Source organism: Leuciscus leuciscus (genome assembly GCF_965113295.1).
Source record: "Leuciscus leuciscus genome assembly, chromosome: 12".
Classification (NCBI taxonomy): domain Eukaryota; kingdom Metazoa; phylum Chordata; class Actinopteri; order Cypriniformes; family Leuciscidae; genus Leuciscus; species Leuciscus leuciscus.
The window spans coordinates 40258643-40283381 of NC_138736.1; the positions used below are offsets into that span (position 1 = coordinate 40258643).

The following is a 24739-nucleotide window of genomic DNA, read 5'->3' on the forward strand; positions in this document are numbered from 1 at the left end:
AGCTTCGAGTAATGAACCATTTTACAATACAGTTGAGGGGGAAAGCCCCGGTGCTTAACAAAGCTTCCTTTCACCATCACTACAAACATCAGCTCCGACTGTCTGTAGGCTACTGTATGCTCTCAGAGAGCAGGTGTTATTACCCGCGTTTCCACTGTCGGGCCAGAAGCCTCTCGGGAACAATGTCACACTAACCCATCTTTTCACCAACAAACTGAAGTTTTATCAGAAAACCAATCAGAAAGAAATCACTGGAAACAGTGAGATCGCAAAACAAACATAATAAAAGCGACTGTTTGCTGGCATTTTTGTTGTTTACTTGAATATTTAAAACCCAAGCATTGATGTTTTACAATAAAAAGTGATACATTGATCATAATTAATTAATTTGTGTCAAAATTGCACATTAGTCACAGAAATAAAATGGTTGAGAATGAAAAGAGGACAGTCTTTTTTTGTTTTTTATTTATTAGAACAAAACTGTGTGGTCCAATAAATGCAGTGCCACATTTAATACCATCTATATTAGGGCACAGGGCATTGCAAATATTTTTGAAATCGTGCTTAATGTTTTCTAAACAAGTATTTATTTCCAGTTTAATTTTCTGATTTCCCATGGGCCCCCCCTCACTGGTTCTTGGTCCACCCCTGTGCCACCCCTAGTCACCCCTGAGTCTTTGGTGCACTTCACCGCCTTCTTTCAGGGAGAGGACAAAATCGTTGAGCGTGGCGAAAACCACGGGTAAGTCAACTTTTTGGGGTGACGTCACTGTAACGGTCACCAGCTGGAGTGCCCTTGAGTGCCACCAGAGGGCACTCCACATAAGACTATCACTCACAAACTACATTTCCCATAACTCACTGCCCGGACTAATCATCACTTATCACTGATCACATTCACCTGTACCTCATTCACTGATTGCATTCACCTGTGTCTCATCATCCTGTTAGTCTCAGTCTATTTATACCATGTACATTCATCCACTCACCGCAAAGTCTTGTTTAAGTGTTACACTGCATTACTGAGCATTCTCCTGGTTTTGGATATCTTGCCCTGTTTCCTGGATTACTCTCTTGCCTCTGGTCCCTGGATTACTCTCTTGCCTCTGGTCCCTGCCTGTTTTGTTTGTTTGTTTGTTTGTTTGTTTTGACTGCCTGCCTGTGTATGACCCTTGCCTGTACATTGGATTACGCCTCTGGATTGCCCCATACAATAAAACTCGTAACATGAAAAATTATATAAAAAATTCACAGACAACATATGTTCACATTCATGGCACAATTCAAACGGGACCAGAAAATAATTTTCTCCCATTCACTTGCATTGACGATTTTTCAACCTAGAGGTCCACTTGGGGTTTTACGGATGGGCGGGACTTACCAGCTCTATAATAATTATTTTCTGGTCCCGTTTGATTTGTGCCATGAATGTGAACATATGTTGTCAGTGAATTTTTAATATAATTTTTCATGTTACGAGTTGACAGTATATTGTGTGATTCTTCGGCTAGCAGTTGTGGAAAAGACATAACGAGAAAGACTACATGTCGCCTATGTGACGTCACCCCAAAAAGTTGACTTACCCGTGGTTTTCGCCACGCTCAACGATTTTGTCCTCTCCCTGAAAGAAGGCGGTGAAGTGCACCAAAGACTCAGCCATGTTTAGCGGGATCCGTGTGCTAGTGTCCGTGTGCGAATGGTGGTGACGTATCAAATGCGTCGAAAGCAGCGAAGAGTTGTAGTCCACAAAGTGCTCTCACACAAAGTCTAACCGTAACAAACTTCTACCCGCTAAATTGTAGCATTCTTCACACGAAAAATTATATAAAAAATTCACAGACAACATATGTTCACATTCATGGCAAAATTCAAACGGGACCAGAAAATAATTATTTTCTCCCATTCACTTGCATTGACGATTTTTCAATCTTGAGGTCCAGTGGGGTTAGCGGAAGGGGCCGGACTTACCAGCTCTATGGACATGTGCCATTGGCTTCTGTGCGTCAGATGCCATGTCACTTAATGTTAATACCGCCTCTCACTTTTCGGGTGAAACGTCCACTAGAGGCGCTAAGTGTTATCAATTTTTCTCCGTTCCAGATGCGTGTTTATTAAAGCTGCCGTCGGCAACCCTGGAAGATTGAGTGGACTTAGCCAAAATTTTGAATGTTTACAACTCTCATGCCCCTCCCCCATATCAACGAATACCCTCCCATCGAGTTTGTGCTCGTCAGTGCGTGTGCACCAGATTTTCTATGAACGCGCCCGTCTCATAAGCATCGATCAACACCATGGAGTACTCGGAGGTATTATTTGATTTGTTAGTGTTTTGAAAGGAATTGGAATCTTTTCCGACATCACTCTTCATTACTGCGCGAACTTCAGGCGTGTGCATGTGATTGTAACGTGCGCGAGGGGGGAGTGGGATCTGTGGCGTGTGCACGACCTGTGATTGACAGTCAGATCTCACACCCCCCTGCGCTGATTGGACCTGATGAAGCGGAGTGGTGGATTTTTGCAAAACAAATAACACGCTCCAGGTGGAGTTAGAAGCTCGTTTTTTTTTCTAAAACCACCTTATTTATGTTGTTCTGTCAGATTATAGTGTCGATTTCACTGAATATAATCAAAAAAAAATTGCCGACGGCAGCTTTAAAGGTTATTTAAAAACGAAAATATCTTTAAATTATGTTCAGACTTCTCAGTATAGGCTACACTCATTTTCATTTAAACAGCAGTTTGTGATATGGTCACATAATTTAATCTAATAGATATACAGTGTCTGTCCAGGTCTGGGAACGCCCCCGGGAACGCCCCGTCACGTGATGTGAATTTAGCCCATGGGGGAAAACATTGCCTTGGCGATCATTGAAATACACGGGACAATCATGCCGAAGAGTTGCTGTGTCGTTTTCTGTACCGCCAATAAACAAACAAATTATGAATTGAAGTTCTACATCCTTCCTAATAAACACACAGAACCGGAAAGGAGGACAAAATGGCTTTTGAGCTTTCTTTTTTGAAATTACTGTGTGAGTAGATCCCTGTGTGATATAGGCCTAGTGGGTGTTAAACTCGTATTAGCCAGATTTGTCTACATCCCTTACGAAAAAGAACTATAGTAATCCTATAAGATTTCTATAGTAGGCTAGTGTATAATACTTCTGTGATGTTCTGTAATACCTCTATATAGTACTTCTATAGTATCCCAAAATACTATAGTATTCCTATAGGATTACTATAATATTTTGTCCCAAAATACTATAGTATTCCTATAGTTGTTTTTCATAAGGGATGTCTCATTCACATTAGCGTTATCAGCTGAAGGCTCGCTTGATAGGCCAATCGCGAACCTATGGAGTAGTTCGAGGTCTACACTCAATACAGACTGCAGTCTGTGAGTTAGGGATAACTGTCAGTACAGTCCCACGGCAACTTCGTACTACTGATCACCGTTTTACAAAAGGATTAATAGTTTGGAGTGAAGCATATGTACAATTGTTTTGTGACAAGGTTTTATGGAGTTATAGTATGCAACATATACGAAAGTTGATTGAGTTATAGGCTAATGTTAACTTACTGCTACAGCTGCCGCGATGTCTTACCTGGAGATTCAACCAAATAGCAAAATATGTCTGGAAACGTATACACCTCCGGCCATTTGGTTGGGTCATTGACCCAGTTTTTAATTAAATAAGGGCAATCATAACCTATTGCAGTTAATTTTGCAATGTACCGTTGCCGGTCGGCAGGCGTCAATGACTCTTAATAAGAATTTTTTGTCATTCAAATACACACGATGTTCGCTGTGTTTTCCCCCACGCCGACCACGCCCCAAATATGACTAGATGCCGACTGTATCTATGATTTGTGACACGGACACGTTTATTTCGTTATTTTCGTGATATCAGCACGTTTCTTTAAACTAATGTATTCAAATGGGAAACATCTTTCGTGATCACAGCACAATTCTTTCTGCCTGTCGGGCTGCGGCAGAGAATTTTTTTTTTATTATTATTATTATTATTATTTCTGTCTTATTTCCAGGGGAGCTGGATTGCTTTGCTGTTTATTGATATTTTTTTAATTATATTTTATCAGTAGGAAGTCTTTATTTAGATATCCAGTTGTCCATTAAAGATATTATTTATTTAACATTTATTATTTCATTACTAAACGTTTTAAACAACATTGCCCACATGTTTCTGTCATTCAGATGAGCTTTTCCACTCTTGCAAACAGAGGTAGGTTATGAGGTGTGGAGAGACATCACTTTGTATCTCTGGAACATGAACAGAGGGGGACCAATTTGTAATAATTTTAAAGAATACAATGCAGTTAATATAAACTCTCTGACAGTGTGTGGGACATCCGACTACTTTCCATGAAGGGGCGCAACTTATTTACGAATATCGCGATAAATATGTACAGGAATTGAGACAGTAGCCAATGACAGCACTAGGAGTAAAAGCTGCAGGATTATGTACGAGCAGGGGCGTTGCTAGACATAAAGCTCTACTGGGGCACAGGTCCCCCATTGTTTGTCTGAGATAGCAACAGTAACTAAGGAGGCCGTGGCTTACCGATAGGTCAATTAAATACATTTCATATCCGAAAGAATGATTCATATCACAAACAATCAAAGACAGTAGTACAGAACACAACAATGTGTTATTTCCTGTGCTATTCACCTTATTTTTAACGGAAATACGGACGCAGCCAGTTGACGGTATTTTGTGCGAGACTTCCGGTCAGGCACTTCCGGTCACTGGCGAGCTAACTCACTTTAGTGTTTTAATCATCGAAATCATTGACATTTTAATCATCAGGCGCCCTACGACTGGCGACACACTGGCTGCGTGGCGTTTTCTATGTCTTTGCACACCAGAAACGTGTCTGACGCGGCGCTGCTGGCTAGGTGACATATGATAAGCCTCATTGGTGATATATTCGACATATGGGGAGAGAGTTGTGGAAGGCCTATATGTTAAACATAAAAATATAGCAGCAAAGACAACGTCGGCAGTGTTGACGGCAAATTAGGTTACAGAATATTTCGTTCTGTATTGACAGGTGCAATATTAGAAAATCAAAATAATATTTTTTAATTGCATTTGTCAAAACCTAAACTTTCAAACATCAAAATGTCATTTATTAATATGTATTCATCTCAAAATGACATACAAATAATTGTTCCTATTCTATTTTGCCTGGTAACGCTTCCAAAACGCTTGCGTGTCGTGTGAAAAATAGGCGTCGATTCTATTTCTAGCATGCACGCGTTTTCCAGCGGCACGAGCCGCGCCTGAGACGCCTGTCACGCAGGCAGTGTGCAAGCTCTAACCTGTTAACATGGGAGCCGAAATAAAAACGGACACGCACGCAGCCAGTGTGTCGCCGGCCTGATCCCTTCACATGTGGTTAAAAGCTTTACATTTGAAGAAACCACCGAAACGACCGCATGTTTGTTCTTTTCATTTCGTGAACACAAGACCTACAGAAGACCACCCTATAACAGAAAAGTGGCTGGGCTATGAAGTCTCAATAAAAACTCTAAGGAGAAACAAAATCATTATAGTAACCCCTGTATTGAACTAGATGTACCGCATCGCGGTACAAAATATGACCGCCGCTCAGGCCTGCACTGGCTTTCCACAAAAATAAATGACGTGGAGTAATTTGGCTGTATTGCGTGTTTATGTATATACCTAAAAAAAGTAATAGTATGTGCATGTCTGTCTGTGTGTGTGTGTGTGTGTGTGTGTGTGTGTGTGTGTGTATGTGTGTGTGTTTGTGTATGTGTGTGTCTGTGTGTGTGTGTGTGTGTCTGTGCGTGTATGTATGTGTGCGTACATGTGTGCGCGTGTGTGTTTGTGTGTGTGTGTCTGTGCATGTGGATTTGTATGTGTGTGTATGGGTGTGTGTCTGTGCGTGTGGATGTCAGTGTGTGTGCATGCTTGCGTTTGTTTGTATTCCTGCATGTGTGTGTGGGACAGTATCATCCTAAACCAGCAACCCTTCGCTCAATAGCACCATCTACAGGCCGATGAGTGTACAGTCACTAAATGTGCACATAAATGAATTTATTTTATACCCCCCCATGGATGAAATTCTACAAAACTTAGCAGAGGATACCCCCAGAGGTTGTCAAGTTAATCATACACATGAAATATGGTGCAGTTCTGAACATCTCCACTGAAGATAGGGGCGATTAAAGCAGAATAATATTGCATTTTCATTTTTTATGGGAGGGGCGCAAATCACAAATGAGTGATTATGGGCTAGGTTGATGTGCCATAAAAATGTATTCATCCTCGGTGCCACGGTTCAGGTAGTTATTTAGGAAAAACTGCATTTTTTTGGGTTTGGGGGGGCCCAGCCGGGGGGGGGGGGGGGGGAGTGGCCCCCGGGGACCAAACGAAATTTTTCCGTAGAAGTCTAGTGGGGCTACATGCCCACCAAATTTCATGTTCCCCGGTGTTTCGGTGTCCCTGGTATCGTTGACGAAAAATTTACGGGGGCCCCAGCGCAGGGGGGGGAAGTGGCCCCCGGGGACCAAACGAAATTTTTCCGTAAAAGTCTAGTAGACCAACATACCATAAAAATGTCTTCATCCTCGGTGCCACGGCTCAGGTAGTTATTTAGGAAAAACTGCATTTTTTTGGGTTTGGGGGGGCCCAGCGCGGGGGGGGGAGTGGCCCCCGGGGACCAAACGAAATTTTTCCGTAGAAGTCTAGTGGGGCTACATGCCCACCAAATTTCATGTTCCCCGGTGCTTCGGTGTCCCTGGTATCGTTGACGAAAAATTTACGGGGGCCCCAGCGCGGGGGGGGAAGTGGCCCCCGGGGACCAAACGAAATTTTTCCGTAAAAGTCTAGTAGACGAACATACCATAAAAATTTCTTCATCCTCGGTGCCACGGTTCAGGTAGTTATTTAGGAAAAACAGCATTTTTGGGGGTTTGGGGGGGCCCAGCGCGGGGGGGGAGTGGCCCCCGGGGACCAAACGAAATTTTTCCGTAGAAGTCTAGTGGGGCTACATGCCCACCAAATTTCATGTTCCCCGGTGCTTCGGTGTCCCTGGTATCGTTGACGAAAAATTTACGGGGGCCCCAGCGCGGGGGGGGAAGTGGCCCCCGGGGACCAAACGAAATTTTTCCGTAAAAGTCTAGTAGACGAACATACCATAAAAATTTCTTCATCCTCGGTGCCACGGTTCAGGTAGTTATTTAGGAAAAACTGCATTTTTTGGGGTTTGGGGGGGCCCAGCGCGGGGGGGGAGTGGCCCCCGGGGACCAAACGAAATTTTTCCTTAGAAGTCTAGTGGGGCTACATGCCCACCAAATTTCATGTTCCCCGGTGTTTCGGTGTCCCTGGTATCGTTGACGAAAAATTTAAGGGGGCCCCAGCGCGGGGGGGGAAGTGGCCCCCGGGGACCAAACGAAATTTTTCCGTAAAAGTCTAGTAGACCAACATACCATAAAAATTTCTTCATCCTCGGTGCCACGGTTCAGGTAGTTATTTAGGAAAAACTGCATTTTTGGGGGTTTGGGGGGGGCCCAGCGCGGGGGGGGAGTGGCCCCCGGGGACCAAACAAAATTTTTCCTTAGAAGTCTAGTGGGGCTACATGCCCACCAAATTTCATGTTCCCCGGTGCTTCGGTGTCCCTGGTATCGTTGACGGAAAATTCAGTAAGGTGACAAAAAAAAAAAAAAAAAAAACTTTGACAATCCCTATATGATCGCTTTCGCTAGCTACGCTAGCGGCGGTCATAATTAGTCATCATGGCATAATGGCGTTTATTTTTGTATGATTTACAATTATTTATAGCCATCTACTTATTGCTATCCTGTGCTTTGGTTGCATTCTGATGGCATTATTAATAAATTTGACATGACAAAATACCTCCATAGATATATTAGTCCAGCGTTGGCTCGATCGTGTTTAGGGCGGTGCTGAAGGCGCCGGCGAAGTTTTGGCAATCTGCCAGCTAGATACATGAGTGTTTTCAACCAGGTCCGGTACCCAAACTGGGTGAGGCGGGGCTTTAGTTCTTTGTTGTATTCATCTGCTACGTTATGCGTAACATTTTTCTGTCAATTCTGCATAATCCTTCGCGATTGATATCGTTAGTTAGCCCAGGGAAGCGAGGAAACGGAAGTGCCGCACAAAAACCGATACTGAACCCATATTTACTTCCGCGTTCGAAAATAAGGTGAATACAGTGCTGCAGGCAGGGGCGTTTGTTTCAAAAACACCAGGCTTGATAGTTGGGTGACTTAAGGGGGCTCAGGGGCATGCTCCCCTGAGAAAATTTGGATTTCTCTGATTTACATATATATTGTAAAACATAATGGAATTCATGAACAAATAAACAAAATAACCAATAAAATAAATAAAAACAACAAAAGATTAACCTTTTTTGTGTCTCCGAGTGTGATGGCAGATCTGACATCGTCTTTAAACGTGTGTAAGGAGGTTTAGCATTAGTAATGATAACATTCCCTGACAGAAAATGCACAAACACATCAAATGTATTAGTTTTACTGCTGTTTATTTGATCAAAACACATTTTTAAGCAAGGCAGTAGAAAGGGGTCACTTGCGCTTTAGCCTGGTTGGTGCTCACGGAACAGGACGCAAAAATCAAAAGAGGAGACCCAAGTTTTGACTCTGAAGAAGACGCATAGGCGTTGAAACGTTAGTCGTTTTGCACCAATAAAAAATCCTTTAAAACGTTGTGTGCTCCGGTCCTGCTCCTTGGTCCTAGCTGGACCTTATTGGGTCTCCTTTTTTACATTTTTAAGCAAGCTTTATTTTCCATAAAACAGTTTGTATTTCTATTTTCTCAAACTCAGCTTATGTGTGCAAGTGAATGCTCATCAGTCCAGATAAACATATAATGTCTAAAGATGCAGTCTAACGATATTCAAGAAAGTCTGCTGATCTTTTTTGAGCTCATTCTTTACATGTAAAAACTGCACACTGCTTGAACTCTAAGCTTGAATATTGTTTATATATGTTGAATTAATAAATATTGCATTAAAGGTAGTGACGCAGTGCTTTCATGTTGAACTAAATATCATCGACACACAAATGAACCACAAAAAATTAATAATCACCTCAACTGTTAATGATTTCTTTCACTGTTGCTGGAAAAAGCACCATTTGCCACATCTCAGGTTTTCTAAACTGATGGTGAAATCTTGTGAACAGATAAAGTCATCTGAAACACAGCTGTCTATTTTAATAATGATGCTGTAATGCTGTGATACAGTGATGCTGATTTTACTGGCAGTGCAAAGCTCAGATTGTCAAATAAGGGTTAGTTTTTTTTTTTTGATTCATCAGAGCTTCTTGTTTCGCATCTCTCCACCCTTTCTGCTGTCCACGATGGTAATTGATCACTCCTGCGACGACTATAGTCAGAAGAAACACAAACACAGCCAGTCCAACAACAGCGAACATCAACACACGCTCCGTCACCCCATCTACAGAGACAGAAGAGTTATTCACATTTATACACAACCAGACAGTTTTAGAAGTAGAGCTGGATTTCCATATAATCAATTAAACAGCCAAGATGTTACCTGTGATGTCCTCTTCTTTTGGCAGTTCTGTTTAAGAAAGACAAATATATGTCACTTTATTAAAAACACACAAATCTGTTTAAACGGTGTATCTGAAAGTCTTAAAGTTTTTTAACAGATGTTTATAGTGCACAAAACAAATAACTGAATTTACACAAATGAATGAATGAATGAGGCATTTATATAGCGCTTTTATATTTACATTACATTTATTAATTTAGCAGACGGTTTTATCCAAAGCGACTTACAAATGAGAACAAGAGAAGCAGTGAAACTAACATTAGGACAACAATATGCAAGTGCTATTGCCCTTCCCAGTTTAATCTTTAATCTACAAAAAAGTACATGCACTCTTTTTTCTTTATATATATATATATATATTTGTGTGTGTGACCCTGGACCACAAAACCAGTCACATGGGTCATTTTTTTTAAATTGAGATTTATACATCATCTGAAAGCTGAATAAATAATCTTTCCATTGATGTACGGTTTGTTAGGATAGGACAATATTTAGCCGAAATACAACTATTGTAAATCTGGAATCTGAGGGTGCAAAAAAATCTAAACAATGAAAAAATCGCCTTTAAAGTTATTAATTTATGTTGGCGATTTTGCTGCATTCACTCACAAAAATAAATGTTTTGTATATTTATGGTAGGAAATTTACAAAATATCTTCATGGAACATGATCTTTACTTAATATCCTAATGATTTTTGGCATAAAAGAAAAATCGATAATTTTGACCCATTCAATGTATTGTTGGCTATTGCCTCAAATATCCCCGTGTGACTCGAGATGGGTGACGTGATCCAGATTTCCACAAAAATCAATTAAACAACCAAGATGTTACCTGTGATGTCCTCTTCTTTTGGCAGTTCTGTTTAAGAAAGACAAATATATGTCACTTTATTAAAAACACAGAAATCTATTTTAACATAATGTTTCTGAAAGTCTTTAAAATAATTTTTTTAAACAGATGTTTATTAGTGCACAAAACAACTGAATTTACACAAATGAATGAATGAATGAGGCATTTATATATTTACATTACATTTATTCATTTAGCAGACGAAACTAACAGTAGGACAACAATATGCAAGTGCTATTGCCCTTCCCAGTTTAATATTTAATCTACAAACAAGTACATGCACTCTTTTTTCTTATATATATATATATATATATATATATATGTGTGTGTGTGTGTGTGTGTGTGTGTGACCCTGGACCACAAAACCAGTCACATGGGTAATTTTGGGTAATTTTGAAAACGTTTTGAAACTGAACTTTATACATCATTTGAAAGCTGAAAAAATAAGCTTTCCATTGATGTCTGGTTTGTTAGGATAGGACAATATTTGGCTGAGAAACAACTATTGAAAATCTGGAATCTGAGGGGGCAAAACAAAAATCGAAACATTGAGAAAATCTTCTCTCTCTCACTCTTTCTATCTCTCACTCTATCTACAGAGACAGAAGAGTTATTCACATTCATACACAACCAGACAGTGTTAGAAGAAGTGCTGGATTTCCACATAATCAATTAAACAACCAAGATGTTACCTGTGATGTCCTCTTCTTTTGGCAGTTCTGTTTAAGAAAGACACATATATGTCACTTTATTAAAAACACAGAAATCTATTTAAACGGTGTTTCTGAAAGTCTTAAAGTTTTTAACAGATGTTTATAGTGCACAAAACAAATAACTGAATTTACACAAATGATTAGTGGTGTAACGATCCCCTCATGTCACGATTCGATACATATCACGATACTGAACTCACGATACCATATTATTGCGATACTCCAAGACATATGATAAAAGGTTAACAAAAAAATTTCTGTAAAATGCTAATTTGATATTACATTGTGTGTGTAAATGAATATTCTTGAACTTGTGCTGGAAACCCAAAGCACAGGACAATAGAGACACCAGAATAACAATATTCATGATTCTGAAGATGAAAATACATAATTATTTTAGACGAATTTGCTTGAACTCTGACAAGATATATTTATGATAATGACGGCCACTTTTCACTGGTAACATCAGACATTTGTCATTATCAGGACCCACAAATATTCACCAATAAAAAAATTATTCATTAAATTCAACATTATATATAGTAGTTTAATGTAGTATTGACACTAAAACTCTGTAAAACGTACTCGGTTACTGACGTACTCGTTCCCTCTTCTAGAGAGAACCGAGGTTACGTTAGTAACCGAGTACGTTCTCTTACGAGAGGTTCTCTCGTACTGCGTAAAATCTTACGCTATGGGGAACACAGTGTAAAACGCCGTGCATGCTGAGATCCAGTACCAAAGTCCCAAGGGCAAGTGCCCGGGCTCATATAGTACACGATCATCAGGGACTCACAGAGAGTCCAGGAAGAGGGGCTAGAATAGCATCATTCCTGTAATAAATAGCATCTTATAAGGAGCAATTATATTGATAGGCTCTGTTTCGACACGGCAAGTCCCTTAGAACGTCCGCTGAACGAGACAAAGAGCTGCTCTGTCTGTCTGAAGACAGACGAGCGAGACACATAAGCTCTTAATGCCCTGACCGGGCAAAGGAAGCTAGCGTCCTTTTCCTCGTTAGAGACCGGTAGGGCTGACAGGGAAATCACCTGAGCCCTGAACGGTGTGTTGAGGGATTTAGAAACGTACCCGTGCCTCGGTTTGAGTATGACTTTCGAGTCATTTGGCTTAAACTCCATACATGTCGCGCTCACTGAGAGCGCTTGTAAGTCCGCTATACGCTTTACTGAAGCGAGAGCCAGAAGAAACACTGTCTTGAAAGACAAGTGTTTGATATCCGTTGATTGGATCGGCTCAAAAGGGGCACCCTTCATGGCCTCCAAGACCGTAGAAAGGTCCCACATGGGAACTGAGGGAGGTCTGGGAGGGTTTAACCTCTTAGCTCCTCTAAGGAAGCGAATGACCAGATCGTTCCTTCCAAGTGACTGGCCAAGCATCGGTTCAGTAAACGCTGCTATAGCCGCCACGTAAACCTTGAGCGTGGATGGGGCTCTGCCCTCATCCAATAGCTCTTGTAGGAAGGAGAGAACCTCCGTCACCTCACAATTTGGGGGTGAAAAGCCACGGGCTGTGCACCAGCTAGAGAACATAGACCATTTTGAGGAATAGAGCCGTCTCGTGGAGGGGGCCCTAGCCTGCATGATCGTGTTTACCCGTTGATGGCCCACGCATGTAGGGACCAAAGCTCCGGGCGAGGATGCCAGATCAAGCCCCTGGCCTGAGAGAGGAAGTCCCTCCTCACTGGTATCTGCCATGGGGCAGCGCTCGTCAGCTGCATCAGAACTGGGAACCAAGCCTGGTTCTTCCAGAACGGAGCCACTAGTAGCACTGAGCATCCGTTTTCCCTGATCCGCTCTAACACCTGAGGTAGGAGCACGATGGGGGGAAAGGCATAGAGCGGGCAGCGGGGCCAGATGTGGGCCAGCGCATCCCTGCTCTTGGAGAAAAACACCGGACAGTGAGCGTTTTCTTGAGACGCAAACAGGTCTACTTCCGCTCTGCCGAATGTCTCCCACAGCAGTTGGACTGTCTGTGGGTGTAGAGACCATTTTCCTGCTGGAACTTTGTTCCTGGACAGTCTGTCTGGTTCCACATTCAGGTGGCCAGGCACGTGCGCTGCTCTCAGCGAGCGCAGATTGTGCTGATCCCAGACCAGGAGGCGTTCCGTCAGCCTGTAAAGGTTTCGGGACCTGATACCTCCCTGGCGATTTATGTAGGCTACCACTGACATGTTGTCCGAACTGACCAAGACGGGGTGTCCTGTTATCTGGGGATGAAAGCGCCTCAGCGCGTTGTCGACTGCCACCATTTCCAAGCAGTTTATGTGTAGAAGCTTTTCCCGTTCTGACCACTGGCCAAAGAACGGTCTGCCCTCGAGCAGCGCTCCCCATCCCGAGGTGGAGGCATCCGTAGACTCGAGGAAGTCCCCAGGCTTACACCTGACTGGTACCAGTCGATCGCTTTCCAAGGTTTCAGAGCTGAGACGCATTTCTGATCGACCTTGAGGCGAAAAAGACCGGAGGTCCACGCTCGGCGCGGTACTCGCGCTTTTAGACAGAACTGCAGTGGGCGCATTCGAAGCAGACCCAACTGAAGTACTGATGATGCTGAGGCCATGAGACCCAGCATCCTTTGAAACTTTCTGAGCGGGACTATAGTGTCGCGGTGGAAGGTTTCCGTCATGCGCTGCATATCCAGTCTGCGCTGTGGCGATAGCTGAGCTGTCATAGACAGCGAGTCCAGATCTGTGCCCAGAAAAGATATCCTCTGATTCTGAACCGGCGTTTTGAAAGCGCTTTGTTCAGCTGCCTTAGATCTAGAATGGGTCTGAGACCCCCGTTTTTTTTGTTTTTTTTTCGGTACCAGAAAATATCTGCTGTACAGACCCCCTTCGCTCTGAGCTTGAGATAAAGGCTCTATGGTCCCTTTGCTCAACAGTTTCGCAATTTCGGTTCGAAGTAGATGTGCTACTTCCTTTTCTACCGTGGTTTCGATTCGCACCGTGCAACGGCGGGGGGGCGTCGAGCGAACTGTAGCGAATAGCCTCTTTCTATAATGTTCAGCACCCATTCTGATACCCCAGGAAGCTTTGCCCACGCATTTGCATGAATAGCTAGGGGTTGAATGAGATCTGGGCTCTGGCCGTGACATAGTGGCGGCCGGAGAGCTTCGGTATGCTGTAACATAGAACTTGCAGCGTTCGAGGCGGGGGGCGCGCTGATCAAAGCGGGCAGCCTGCCCGCGCTCGGCTCTCTTATGGCGGGTAGCTGAGAGAGAGCGAGCGGGGGGGAACCCGTGGGGCTCGTCATGTCTGTGAGTGAATGTGGGCGCGGGCAGCGGGCACATTTACAACACTGAAAACACCGTTGGCTTGAGCTGACTGTATGTGTGTTGGTTTCGTTTTTACAGAAACCGAGAGACATGCAGTGTGTAGTGTTTGTGGGCACTGGGACGTGGGCACATTCACTACATTTATTGCGCAATCGACATGAGTCGATTTTATGTGCGCGAGCCCTGTGGGGCGGGCTGTGTCTGTGTGTTGGAATGGGCACTGGACAGTGGGTATTTTTACTACACTCATTAACAAAATCGGCCGTGGCCGGAATACCAGGAAAAACACTCTTTGAGAGATTCATCTGGGTCGCCGTAAAAGCGGCGTTTGTGTGCAGGCAAGCGGGCCATGGTACCGGCTTGTTTACTGCAGAATACACTGGAACAGTCGCATTTTCTGGAACTGAACGAGCGAGAAGTTTTGGTGGAAGTCTGGCCAGAGCGGGACTTGAACACCGTCGAGGGGCGGGGTAGCTTTCTTGTAACGTAAAGAAAAACTAGCCCCTTTGAAGGAAAACATCCATCCAGAGAGCGTCATCATGTCTTGTGACGGCGTTTGTTTGCAGGCGTGCGTGTATTACAGCAGTCTCATTCACTGCAATATTGACATTTCCAGTCGCCTGAACTTGGGAGGGAACTGAGAAATGGAGGTTGGTCCAGCCTCGGCGGGACTAAAACACTCTTTTCTCCTTTCGCCGGTGAGTGACGCGCGCGAACTGAGCGCGGGGGCGCTCTCCTATGACGTAAAGAGAGCTAGCCGTGTGACCGTCCGCTTCTGACATCCAACGTGAGCGGCGCAGTTTGCGCGGCTCGAACAGGGGGAGAGGGACAACCATTCCTTACTGCTCGACGCCAGGATAGAGCAGCTGTAATCCTCCATAAACGCGGCTTCTTCGTGGATGGATCTATGACGGAAGCGGCGGCAGGCGGCGGCCGCTGTCCGTCAGTGAGAGACTCGAGCGAAGCAGGCGGCGAAGCTGGCGGGCGAACCGGCGAGCCTTTGCGGGTTGGAGGAGGTTCCGGGACCCGCTGAGCACGGAGCTTTACGGCGCGGCACCGCAGCGGGCAGAGGTGCAGTCTCGACGAAATATTATTACATAAGTATATTATGCCGGATAGACCAGCAGGAACGGCGACTGAAGGCGGCGCGGCCAGCGGCTTCAGATGCAGTGGCTCGTCCCGCTGAAAAGGCTTTTTCTGATGGCGCGGCTTCTTTCTCTCAGGATCCAGCGATGCGTGAGTTCCGCTGAAGAGATAAAAATCAGCTAAACCAGCCTCTCGAAGCTATATTTATAGCCCAAGGCCACGCCCGTTTCGGCGGGACGTGACGCAGTGGGTGCGAAGCGCCCCCATTGGAGCTGACGTCATGATGGGGCCTTCCGATAGGCTGCTGCAGTTGCCGCAACACGTTTTACATTATTCCAAAATTAAGGATAATTTATGGCTTCAGTATCTCGCGGAAAAGAGATTCCCCATAGCGTAAGATATTACGCAGTACGAGAGAACCTCTCGTAAGAGAACTGAATTTTTTCTCACACTGTAATTTTTATTTTGGGTGAACTATACACTATACATATTGTCACTATCCACGATACATATTAATGCATTTTTGTATAGTGAAATATTGTGACACGATATATTTTTACACCCCTACAAATGATCCAGTTCAAAAGTTTCTTAATACTTTGTTTTGCTTAATACTTTGAATCAACCACTGAGAGATGCCTAGTTCCCCATAGATACGGTTCACTCGTATTGCATCGCTAGGATGGGGGGAAAACTCCCTTTTCTGTCAGGACCACTATCGTCAAATACGATTAGCATACAGTTGTACTGGCGGTGTGGTTCTGTTTTAGACATATTTTTCCAATTGTTTTAGAGGCGCTAAGCGTCTTTTTCACGCTGAAGCGCTGAGCGCTCAACGCTTTTTACCGGTCGCCAAGAGTTGAAGAATGTTCAACTTTGGGTAAAACGCAGTGCTCATCACTGTCACTTTTTACCCAACCGTCCAATCACAGTGGAGGAGGGGCGGGACTAATACCACTCCGACCAACCGCCACATTCTGCTTGTACAACGTCAACAGACGCCAACAACACGCATAATAACGGAACAAATTTTTTTTTAAACAACAGCCAGAGCAATTACATTACATAGTATCGACATTTTATTTAGAAACAACACAGAAACAAACGATCTGTTAAATGAAATACTAGTAACACTTCTGCGGGTATTCTGTATCATAGCGAGCAAAGCGTCTCAACGGAAAAAAATTTAAAATAGAACATTACGCTGCCAAAACGCTCTGACGCGCCACGTCCACAGCTAGGCGTTTTCAGCTGGCTAAGAATGCTTTGGTGCCAAATATATGACTCTCACTGCCCAATATTCTTCTCGAAGAACAGGGATGCGCTATATCCAAGCTTAAACTGCAGTTCATCGACTGGCCACTAGAGACAGACTCCAAAAGAGACTCAATCCCATAGAAACGCATGTTAAAGGTCCCGTTCTTCGTGATCCCATGTTTCAAACTTTAGCTAGTGTGTAATGTTGTTGTTAGAGTATAAATAATATCTGTACAATTATAAAGCTCAAAGTTCAATGCCAAGCGAGATATTTTATTTAACAGAAGTCGCCTACATCGAACGGCCAGTTTGGACTACATCCCTCTACTTCCTTCTTTAATGACGTCACTAGAACAGTTTTTTGACTAACCTCCGCCCACAGGAATACAGGCGTATTGATAGCGAAATGTCAACAGGCGTGGTTGATGTTTATCTATAATCGGATACCGCAAAAGTTTAATTTGAAGTTGTTAATTTGCTCTGTCCATTTCACCACGGACTGTTTTTCTAACCTGGGACAATATCAAGCAGGCTTCACTCAGCGTTTCATACTGACGAAGGGGGCAATTTCAACTATATTCCAGCAAGCAGTAAGTAGTGATTTTTAGTGATCTGGACACTTGCCAAAACTCGTTATGAAATCAATGACGCTGTTACACTGCACAATGAAGCTCTTACTGTACTTACCTCATGTTTGCATTGGTGAAATCATTAGTGAGAGTGCAGAAACTGCGTTGCAATGATAAGATCTTTTTTCATGCGATCAACAGGCTGTCATCTGCTCAATGCTCATCACTGCAACCTTTTATGTGATGGGAATAGATCTAAATACTTAAAAAAACTTCTCACGATTCGTTAATCCTGATAGCTGTAATATTAAAAACGTATAATAGCTGTAATAGTAAAAGTTTTCCAGATAGTTCCACATGTAATGCCAGATATTTCATATGCAAGCATGTCAGCCAATCACAGCAGTGGGCGTTTACATTGAAGTCTCACAGCAGACACGCCCCTTCAAACAGAGTGTTCAAATCAGAGGATGAAATCAGGCTAGGAAATATGCCTTTTATTTCTAAATTATAACAACTTTTGATTTAAAAAACATACTAACATTATAAGGGCACCCCTGGAAACATTCTAAAATAATAAAATAATCCATGCAATGGGACCTTTAAAATACCCAACTTTACAGCAGAGAAAAATATGCTTACAAACTGGTACAAAAAGAGGTTTTGGTCTTTATAGTTAATTTTGCCCTTCATGATGACTGTGAGGGGGGTGAATTTTTTTATAACTCATCCGTTTAAATTATATTAGCCTTGAAGTTCTGCATAATTAAGGGCGTGGCCACTTGAGTGACAGGTGGATTGCTGCTGATGTCACTACTAGCCGTTTGTCTGCTGTCTGTTAGTGTCACGTCACCTCAGCTAATCCGCTTCTTTGCCCAGTTTCGTTTATGCGGGAGTGACGCGCTACCAAGATGGCGACGGCTGGCTCCGCCCACGGCTTCAAAAACGCTCTTCAGAAACCGACGGGTGACGTCACAGACACTACGCCCATGTTTTTAGCACCCTGGCCAATTCCCCTGAGGAAAGACCTTCTGTCCCAGGCGAAGGGAATGATTTGGCACCCCAACCTGAGATGTGGGCCCTCCACATATGGCCCCGCAACGGGAACTTATGGACTTCCCATAATACATTTTTTAAATACATACATGTATGCAGACTAGAGGTGGACAATAACCAAGTACATTTACTTGAGTTCTGTACAGAGTATCTATACTTCACTTGAGTATTATTTTTTCTGGAAACTTATGACCTTAACTTCTCTATATTTGAAAGACAAATGTCATACTTTTAACTCTTTGAAAGACAATTAACTTTGAAACTTAGTGGATGATTTTTTTCTCTCGTTAAAACATGATTGTTTTTTTGTTTGTTTTTTGTAGACAGCCTATCAGTAATCGCACTTGTAGGGTAACATGAAGTGCAATGATTTCCCAGCATTTTTTGAACACTGATCAGTTGATGGCAAAATGTAAGGTTCGACAATGACGTTAGTTAACAAGCAAAAACATATTCGGGCTAATAATGTTACCTGAAGTCCTTTCAGATATATGTTTTAGCTGGATCTTGTCAAATAAACACAATGTAGAAACCTTTCTTTTCTAGTATGATAGTGACTTTGAAAAGTCTTTAAACAGGTATTAAATTAGTTCAAGATAGTCGTATGGTAGCAGGGCTCCAGACTTTAACCACAGAATTAATAAACTCGCTGCGAGATCCAATGAGAAACATTCAGATTTGGCACAGAGTTCTCTATTATAAACATAGATATCAGATCAAACATCACTGACGTGGAAACCAGGAGAAACACTGTGCCGTGAATGAACAAGTTATAGAAGGCTTTAAGTCCACAAATCAGCAACATTCCCTATGGATTTAATGTAGTTACACTACCTAACAGTAACTATGGTATTGTGACAGAAATAATCAAACGCTTACAAGTACTACATCATATCATATTTAAATGTTATTTTTAATGTGGTGACCAAAAGATATTTGACTTATTTAACTGCGTAATATCTTACGCTATGGGGAATCTCTTTTCCGCGAGATACTGAAGCCATAAATTATCCTTAATTTTGGAATAATGTAAAACGTGTTGCGGCAACTGCAGTCATGACTTTAAACTGACTTATTTAAAACAAAAATATTAAATTACCATTGTAAACAGTAGGTAGTCTCAGAGGACGCTTTTCACTCCCTAATATCTATTTTTTCACTTGTTTTGCTTTTGAATTAATATTAAGACATTATGAATGATGATCATTAAAGTTAACTTGTATTACCTGTAATACATATATAAAATATATTACATAATAATATAATATTTCACCAGAAGTGTCTATACTTTCACTCAAATAATGGAGTTGTGCAAAGAATGTGTGTGTATTTGTACAGTATATACATACACAGTACACACACATATATTATTTTATATTTTGTGTGTGTGTGTATATGTATGTATTTAGGATATAAACTACTTCTACCCATGTGCTGCTCTCATAACAAATAGCTATATCCCAAACCTTGAGTGACTCATCTTACCCCCAATGATGAGAAAAACTGAAATCTGTTACCTTCAATCTCCAGTCTGATGGGTTTGTTGAAGTGCATCTCTGGAGTGTCAGACTTTATTCCATAGAAATAAAGTCCTGAATCTGATTCTGTTACTCCAGAAATAGTTAAAGAGACTCTGGTGACCCAACTGTCTGCTGTCATTTTCATACGAGTTCGGTTCTGATTGTAAGTGGTCAGGAGTCTTCTCCCGGTTTTGTCCTTCTCAGCAGAAATCAGCAGAACGAGCTCTTCAGATCTGAGACGATACCAGGCGACTTCATCTCTGTTTCTCATGCTGCAGTTCAGAATGATGTTTTCTCCCATCCGAACTCTCACATCAGAAGATCCTCCTACTGACAAATCTGGAGAGATGTTTATAATAATTAGTAATAAGTATAATAAAAAGGTTTAAAATAATGACATTATGTAAAGTATTAAAGTTTGATAATTTACCACTGGAATAGGTTTGCATATTTACAAACCAAATTACACAGAAGAAAATAAATTTTTTCATTTTGTCTCAACAGATGCAAATAGTTCATAGACTTGATCCACAAATGCTGTTTTCACTTCCTTTATAGCTTTTCTACCTGCTGCTTTTTTCCGTTTTTCTGGTTACGAAAACATTTATAGGAAATGGCATCATACAACATGCCTTTCCATGTAAAGTTCTCCTCAGATGTGGTTTGCATCAGATACTGTATGCTTAGTTAGCAAACTAACAAACTGTAATGTCAAGAAATTTTCCAAGCAAAGCAGTTTATATACAAAATCAGCTGCTGTACACATTTACAACCATCTATATTTCTCCCAACCCAGTTTGGTTTCAATTCCACAAAACTTTCCAAATTCACATAATTGTATGCAATGTTTATTTCCTACACAGTAAGACTGTTATTTCCAGATCCTCTTCTGTTGCTCCTCCTCCAGATCTGCTCTCACCGGAGAGTCCGAGGGAATCACCGTTGACCTGCAACATTCAGTGTGAGAAAAATCGCTGTCAACATTTTTATAAATTTACAGACACTTACACCGTGTCCTAACCAGACGCAATGCGATAAGATTCCAGCGACAAATAATTTGTCTGTACACACTAGATGCGACGCGACTGCGAGATGAGTAAAAATCAATCAAAACCCACAGCCAATTAGAACAGTGTGTGGGCAGATTCAGACAATCAGAACAGAGTGTGGGCGGAGTCTCGCGGCGAGTGCACGGCACCAGAGAGAAATCTCGACGGCACTCGCAAGAATGGATAAGTACATAATCAAATTCACAAATATTACACCATTTAAACATTATTCAAATACATAGGCTACTGAGTTACTAAAACAATCTTTGTCAAAGAATACACTTGTTTGTTCACAGTTTGAAGAACGTTCTTGTTTCCATTTGTTTAATTTTAAGATCTGAGGTGAATTATCCATTGTTGCTTTTACAGCTACAAAGCTGGAGCACTAAATGATATTCAAAGTCACATTACACGCTTTTAACATTAAATAAAGCACATAAACAGTACCTGAGATTATCATCGCCACACTTTGTGTTTGTTGTTCCAGCGCAATGTCGCAGAAAAATAGAAACAGTTTCTAAAATAGATTCGTTGCGTGTCGCCGGTTAGGACAAAAACTCTGATTAAAGGAGAACTCCGGTCAATTTTAACATTGAGCTCATTTTTTTGTAAATTTGGAGTGCTGTCAGTACAGAGAACAACGACAAAAATCCTCTTTTTAAAATTTTTAAACATAATTTTTATTAATATCTTTCACATCTACTGCAGTCAGATTCACCGTGTTCACTCTGAAGGAATCACTCACATGACCTGTGCACTTGTAATGACACATCAAGGATGTTAAGAGGCTAAAAGCAGGTTTAAAACTTGCCCCATTGAAGTCAACAAGTTTTAAAAAGAGGATAACACGGTGTAGGCAACACTGATTTTTGTCGTTGTTCTCTGTACTGACAGCACTCCAAATGTACAAAAAAATGAGCTCAATGTTAAAATTGACTGGAGTTCTCCTTTAACATGGAAAAGAGGCATTTTATCACGCGTCGCGTGTCGTTAGGACACGGTGTTATTGCTCATCTACATGGTAGCAGCATGCATAAAGAAATTACTCAGGACAAAGCAAAAACCAAACGGTGTCTCAGTTCAAATGTTAATTTCCAGAGAGGTCCTTTGTCCTCTCAGGGCCTCAAGTAGACTGCAAATTAGTAAATTAGTTCCTCCAAAAGGAGTTCCTAGGACTAAAATCATTCCTAGTTCTTGCGGTGCGAACAGTCCAAAATCCGGAAACTTCCGCCAATAGTTCTAGGAAATAGTTCTAGTTAAATACCGGTGCGAAAGGTCTCCCCAGAGGTCACTGCACCGACCTGGCGCTTCCCCTTGGTGGCGATCATTTTATCTGGCACCTGGACCGTCGTGGTACCTGAAATTTAATTATACACTTTGATGAGCTTTCATGAACATTTGTAAGTGTTTATACACCTAGTAGTGTTGTCAAAAGTACCGACTTCAGTACCAAATCGGTACTGAAATTTAAAAAATGTGACGCTTTGAGCGTTGTTGAGCCTCATAAACACCTCTGATTGGCCATTGTGTTCACGAATTTATCGGTTATGTCTGTGATTGGCTACAATGATCAACGCACGGGAGCGTTTGAAAGTGTTTTGAATCATTCTAGCCAATCACAGACATATACGATAAACTCATGAACACAATGGCCAATCAGAGGTGTTTATGATTCTGCTCAACAGCACTCAAAGCCTCACATTTGTAATATTTCAGTAGCGACGTGGTACCGAAGTCAGTACTTTTGACAACACTAATGTTAGTGTTTGTATATAGTTACTTATTTATTTACATTATTGTTTTATCTTTATATCTGTATTAAATTTTTTTGTTTTGTTTATTTGCATGTTTTTATTATAGCTAGGTGTGTGTGTGTCCATGACAGTATTTTTATAACTACATATTTATTCACCTCATAGTTTTATAATCTGTATTTATCTGTAGCTACAGTATGTATTTATCATCAAAGTCTATAGTTTATTAAATTTGATATAACAATAGATTTGTTCCTTGTGTTTTAAACCACTGAATCATTGAATCACTGAACTTTTTTTAAGTTTTAATGAATTGTAAACTTTACCTGTTTCATCCAGTCCTTTGCTTCAAAAGGGGATGCAGGTTGTTAAAAAAAAAAAAGAGGACACATTTGATCTGTTGAAGCGAGTGGAACGGGACATGCTGGAGGCTTGAGGTCTGCGAACAGATAATGTGTTGTTTCGTTGATGAAGGAGGTGAGCCGGTCCTTTCCCACCATCTCGGTGACATCCCGTCCACTCGGATATTTACAGCCATATCTGCTGGCTAACTCATATGCAAATCTGCGCACCTAAAACCGTAATAAAATAATAATAATAAAAATTATAATTATATATATATATATATATATATATATATAGCCTATATATAAAGGTAAGTGGGAGATTGTTTATGACATGATTAGGATAAAATAAGACTATTGATCCTGCACTGGGGATTTTTACATGTTGCAGCAGCTTTACAGACAGTGGAAAAATTAAATGTAATGTCAATAAAAAAAAAGTAATTTTTTTTAATCTATTTAAAGAATATACAAATCTCGGTCTAGTCTTCTCCCCACTGTTCTCTAGCCTCCTCTTGCAGTATCATAGCAAAGTGACATGGCATAAACAGTAAGACAGATATCTCTTGATACAGATATAAAAGTCACCATATTAACAGCGCAAAAAAACAAGTGTTTCTTTCGTCCTGACTGGAACTCCTGACATTTGAACCCGATTTACTTGTATAGCCTACTGGAAAAACTCTGACAAGGCAAACTTTAAGATGTGTTTCAGCACTAAATAATCTGTAGACTGATCATTAGTGTGACGCAAGAAAGGAAAAAACACAGCTTGTAATTAGAAAAAAAGTACAGCTTCAGTAGGTTACTTACCTTGCCCGAAAACTGCTTTCCGAACCTCACCACGAGAAACGATGAGGAAATCACGTGATATTTGGCAGCTCAGTGATTGGCTGAAAGTCATAACTTGAAGTTGCTTTGTTACTTTCTTCCAGGTTTTCCCCTACTTCCTCGCACCAGGGACTTTCGGAGGGGAAATATTCTAGTGATGGGAAGTTCGGATCATTTTACTGACTCTCTTGTTCGATCTCGTTCATCAAAATGAACTAATCTTTTTTCGAGTCATTTCGTTCATTTAAGGGGCTTTAAATGTTATACTTTTAACAGGCAAATTCCCCCAACACATCCACCTACGCAATCTTGATCATATTCTTAATACTTATATTCATAATTAAGAAATCATTATAATGCAGTCAAAAATAATTTACAGGGAACATAAAAAATTACTTTAACTTCCGAGTCTTTCGTTCATTTGTCACGTGACGTGACGGATGCAATGAACGGATCGTTCATGAACGACTCATCACTAATATTTACACTGGAACTGCATTTAGACCCTGGTTCCTACAGTAGAAACACACAGATTACCAGTCCAAACTCCCTAGTTCCCGAGGAAAGTTCCTGCGGTGGAAACGCGTCTTGAGACAGAGCGACACGCGTCATAATCTGAAAACGAAATATTCTGCAGAAGAGAGAAGTTTCATTTCTCATCGCGATTCAGATGAGAGAGAGAGAGAGAGAGAGAGAGAGAGAGAGAGAGAGAGAGAGAGAGAGAGAGAGAGAGAGAGAGAGAGAGAGAGTTTGATAAGTACACTCCTACTCTTTATAAGAAGTGCAATGTTTTTTTGTTTTTTTTTATGT

General features: G+C 41.6%; 2 protein-coding genes across 6 annotated transcripts; both read right to left on the reverse strand.

The window, feature by feature from the left end:
• Positions 1-8520: 8520 nt before the first annotated feature.
• LOC309511394 (uncharacterized protein) lies at positions 8521-24095 on the reverse strand. Of its 5 annotated transcripts, XM_082186625.1 has the most exons (8): positions 23912-24095; positions 22265-22357; positions 20811-20898; positions 19949-20290; positions 11152-11178; positions 10442-10468; positions 9589-9615; positions 8521-9489 (listed from the first exon to the last, which is right to left on the reverse strand). In XM_082186625.1, the coding sequence occupies exons 4-8, from the start codon at positions 20250-20252 to the stop codon at positions 9305-9307; spliced, it is 570 nt and encodes a 189-aa protein (XP_082042751.1). In that variant the 5' UTR covers positions 20253-20290; positions 20811-20898; positions 22265-22357; positions 23912-24095; the 3' UTR covers positions 8521-9304. The 5 variants fall into 5 exon arrangements, with proteins under 5 accessions (XP_082042751.1, XP_082042752.1, XP_082042748.1 ...); XM_082186626.1 differs by lacking the exon at positions 22265-22357; XM_082186622.1 differs by lacking the exons at positions 20811-20898; positions 22265-22357; positions 23912-24095 and adding an exon at positions 20382-20769.
• On the reverse strand, positions 11185-19363 carry LOC309511351 (uncharacterized protein). Its single transcript, XM_082186542.1, has 2 exons — positions 17992-19363; positions 11185-16970 (listed from the first exon to the last, which is right to left on the reverse strand). The coding sequence occupies exon 2, from the start codon at positions 13521-13523 to the stop codon at positions 12036-12038; it is 1488 nt and encodes a 495-aa protein (XP_082042668.1). The 5' UTR covers positions 13524-16970; positions 17992-19363; the 3' UTR covers positions 11185-12035.
• Positions 24096-24739: the final 644 nt, after the last annotated feature.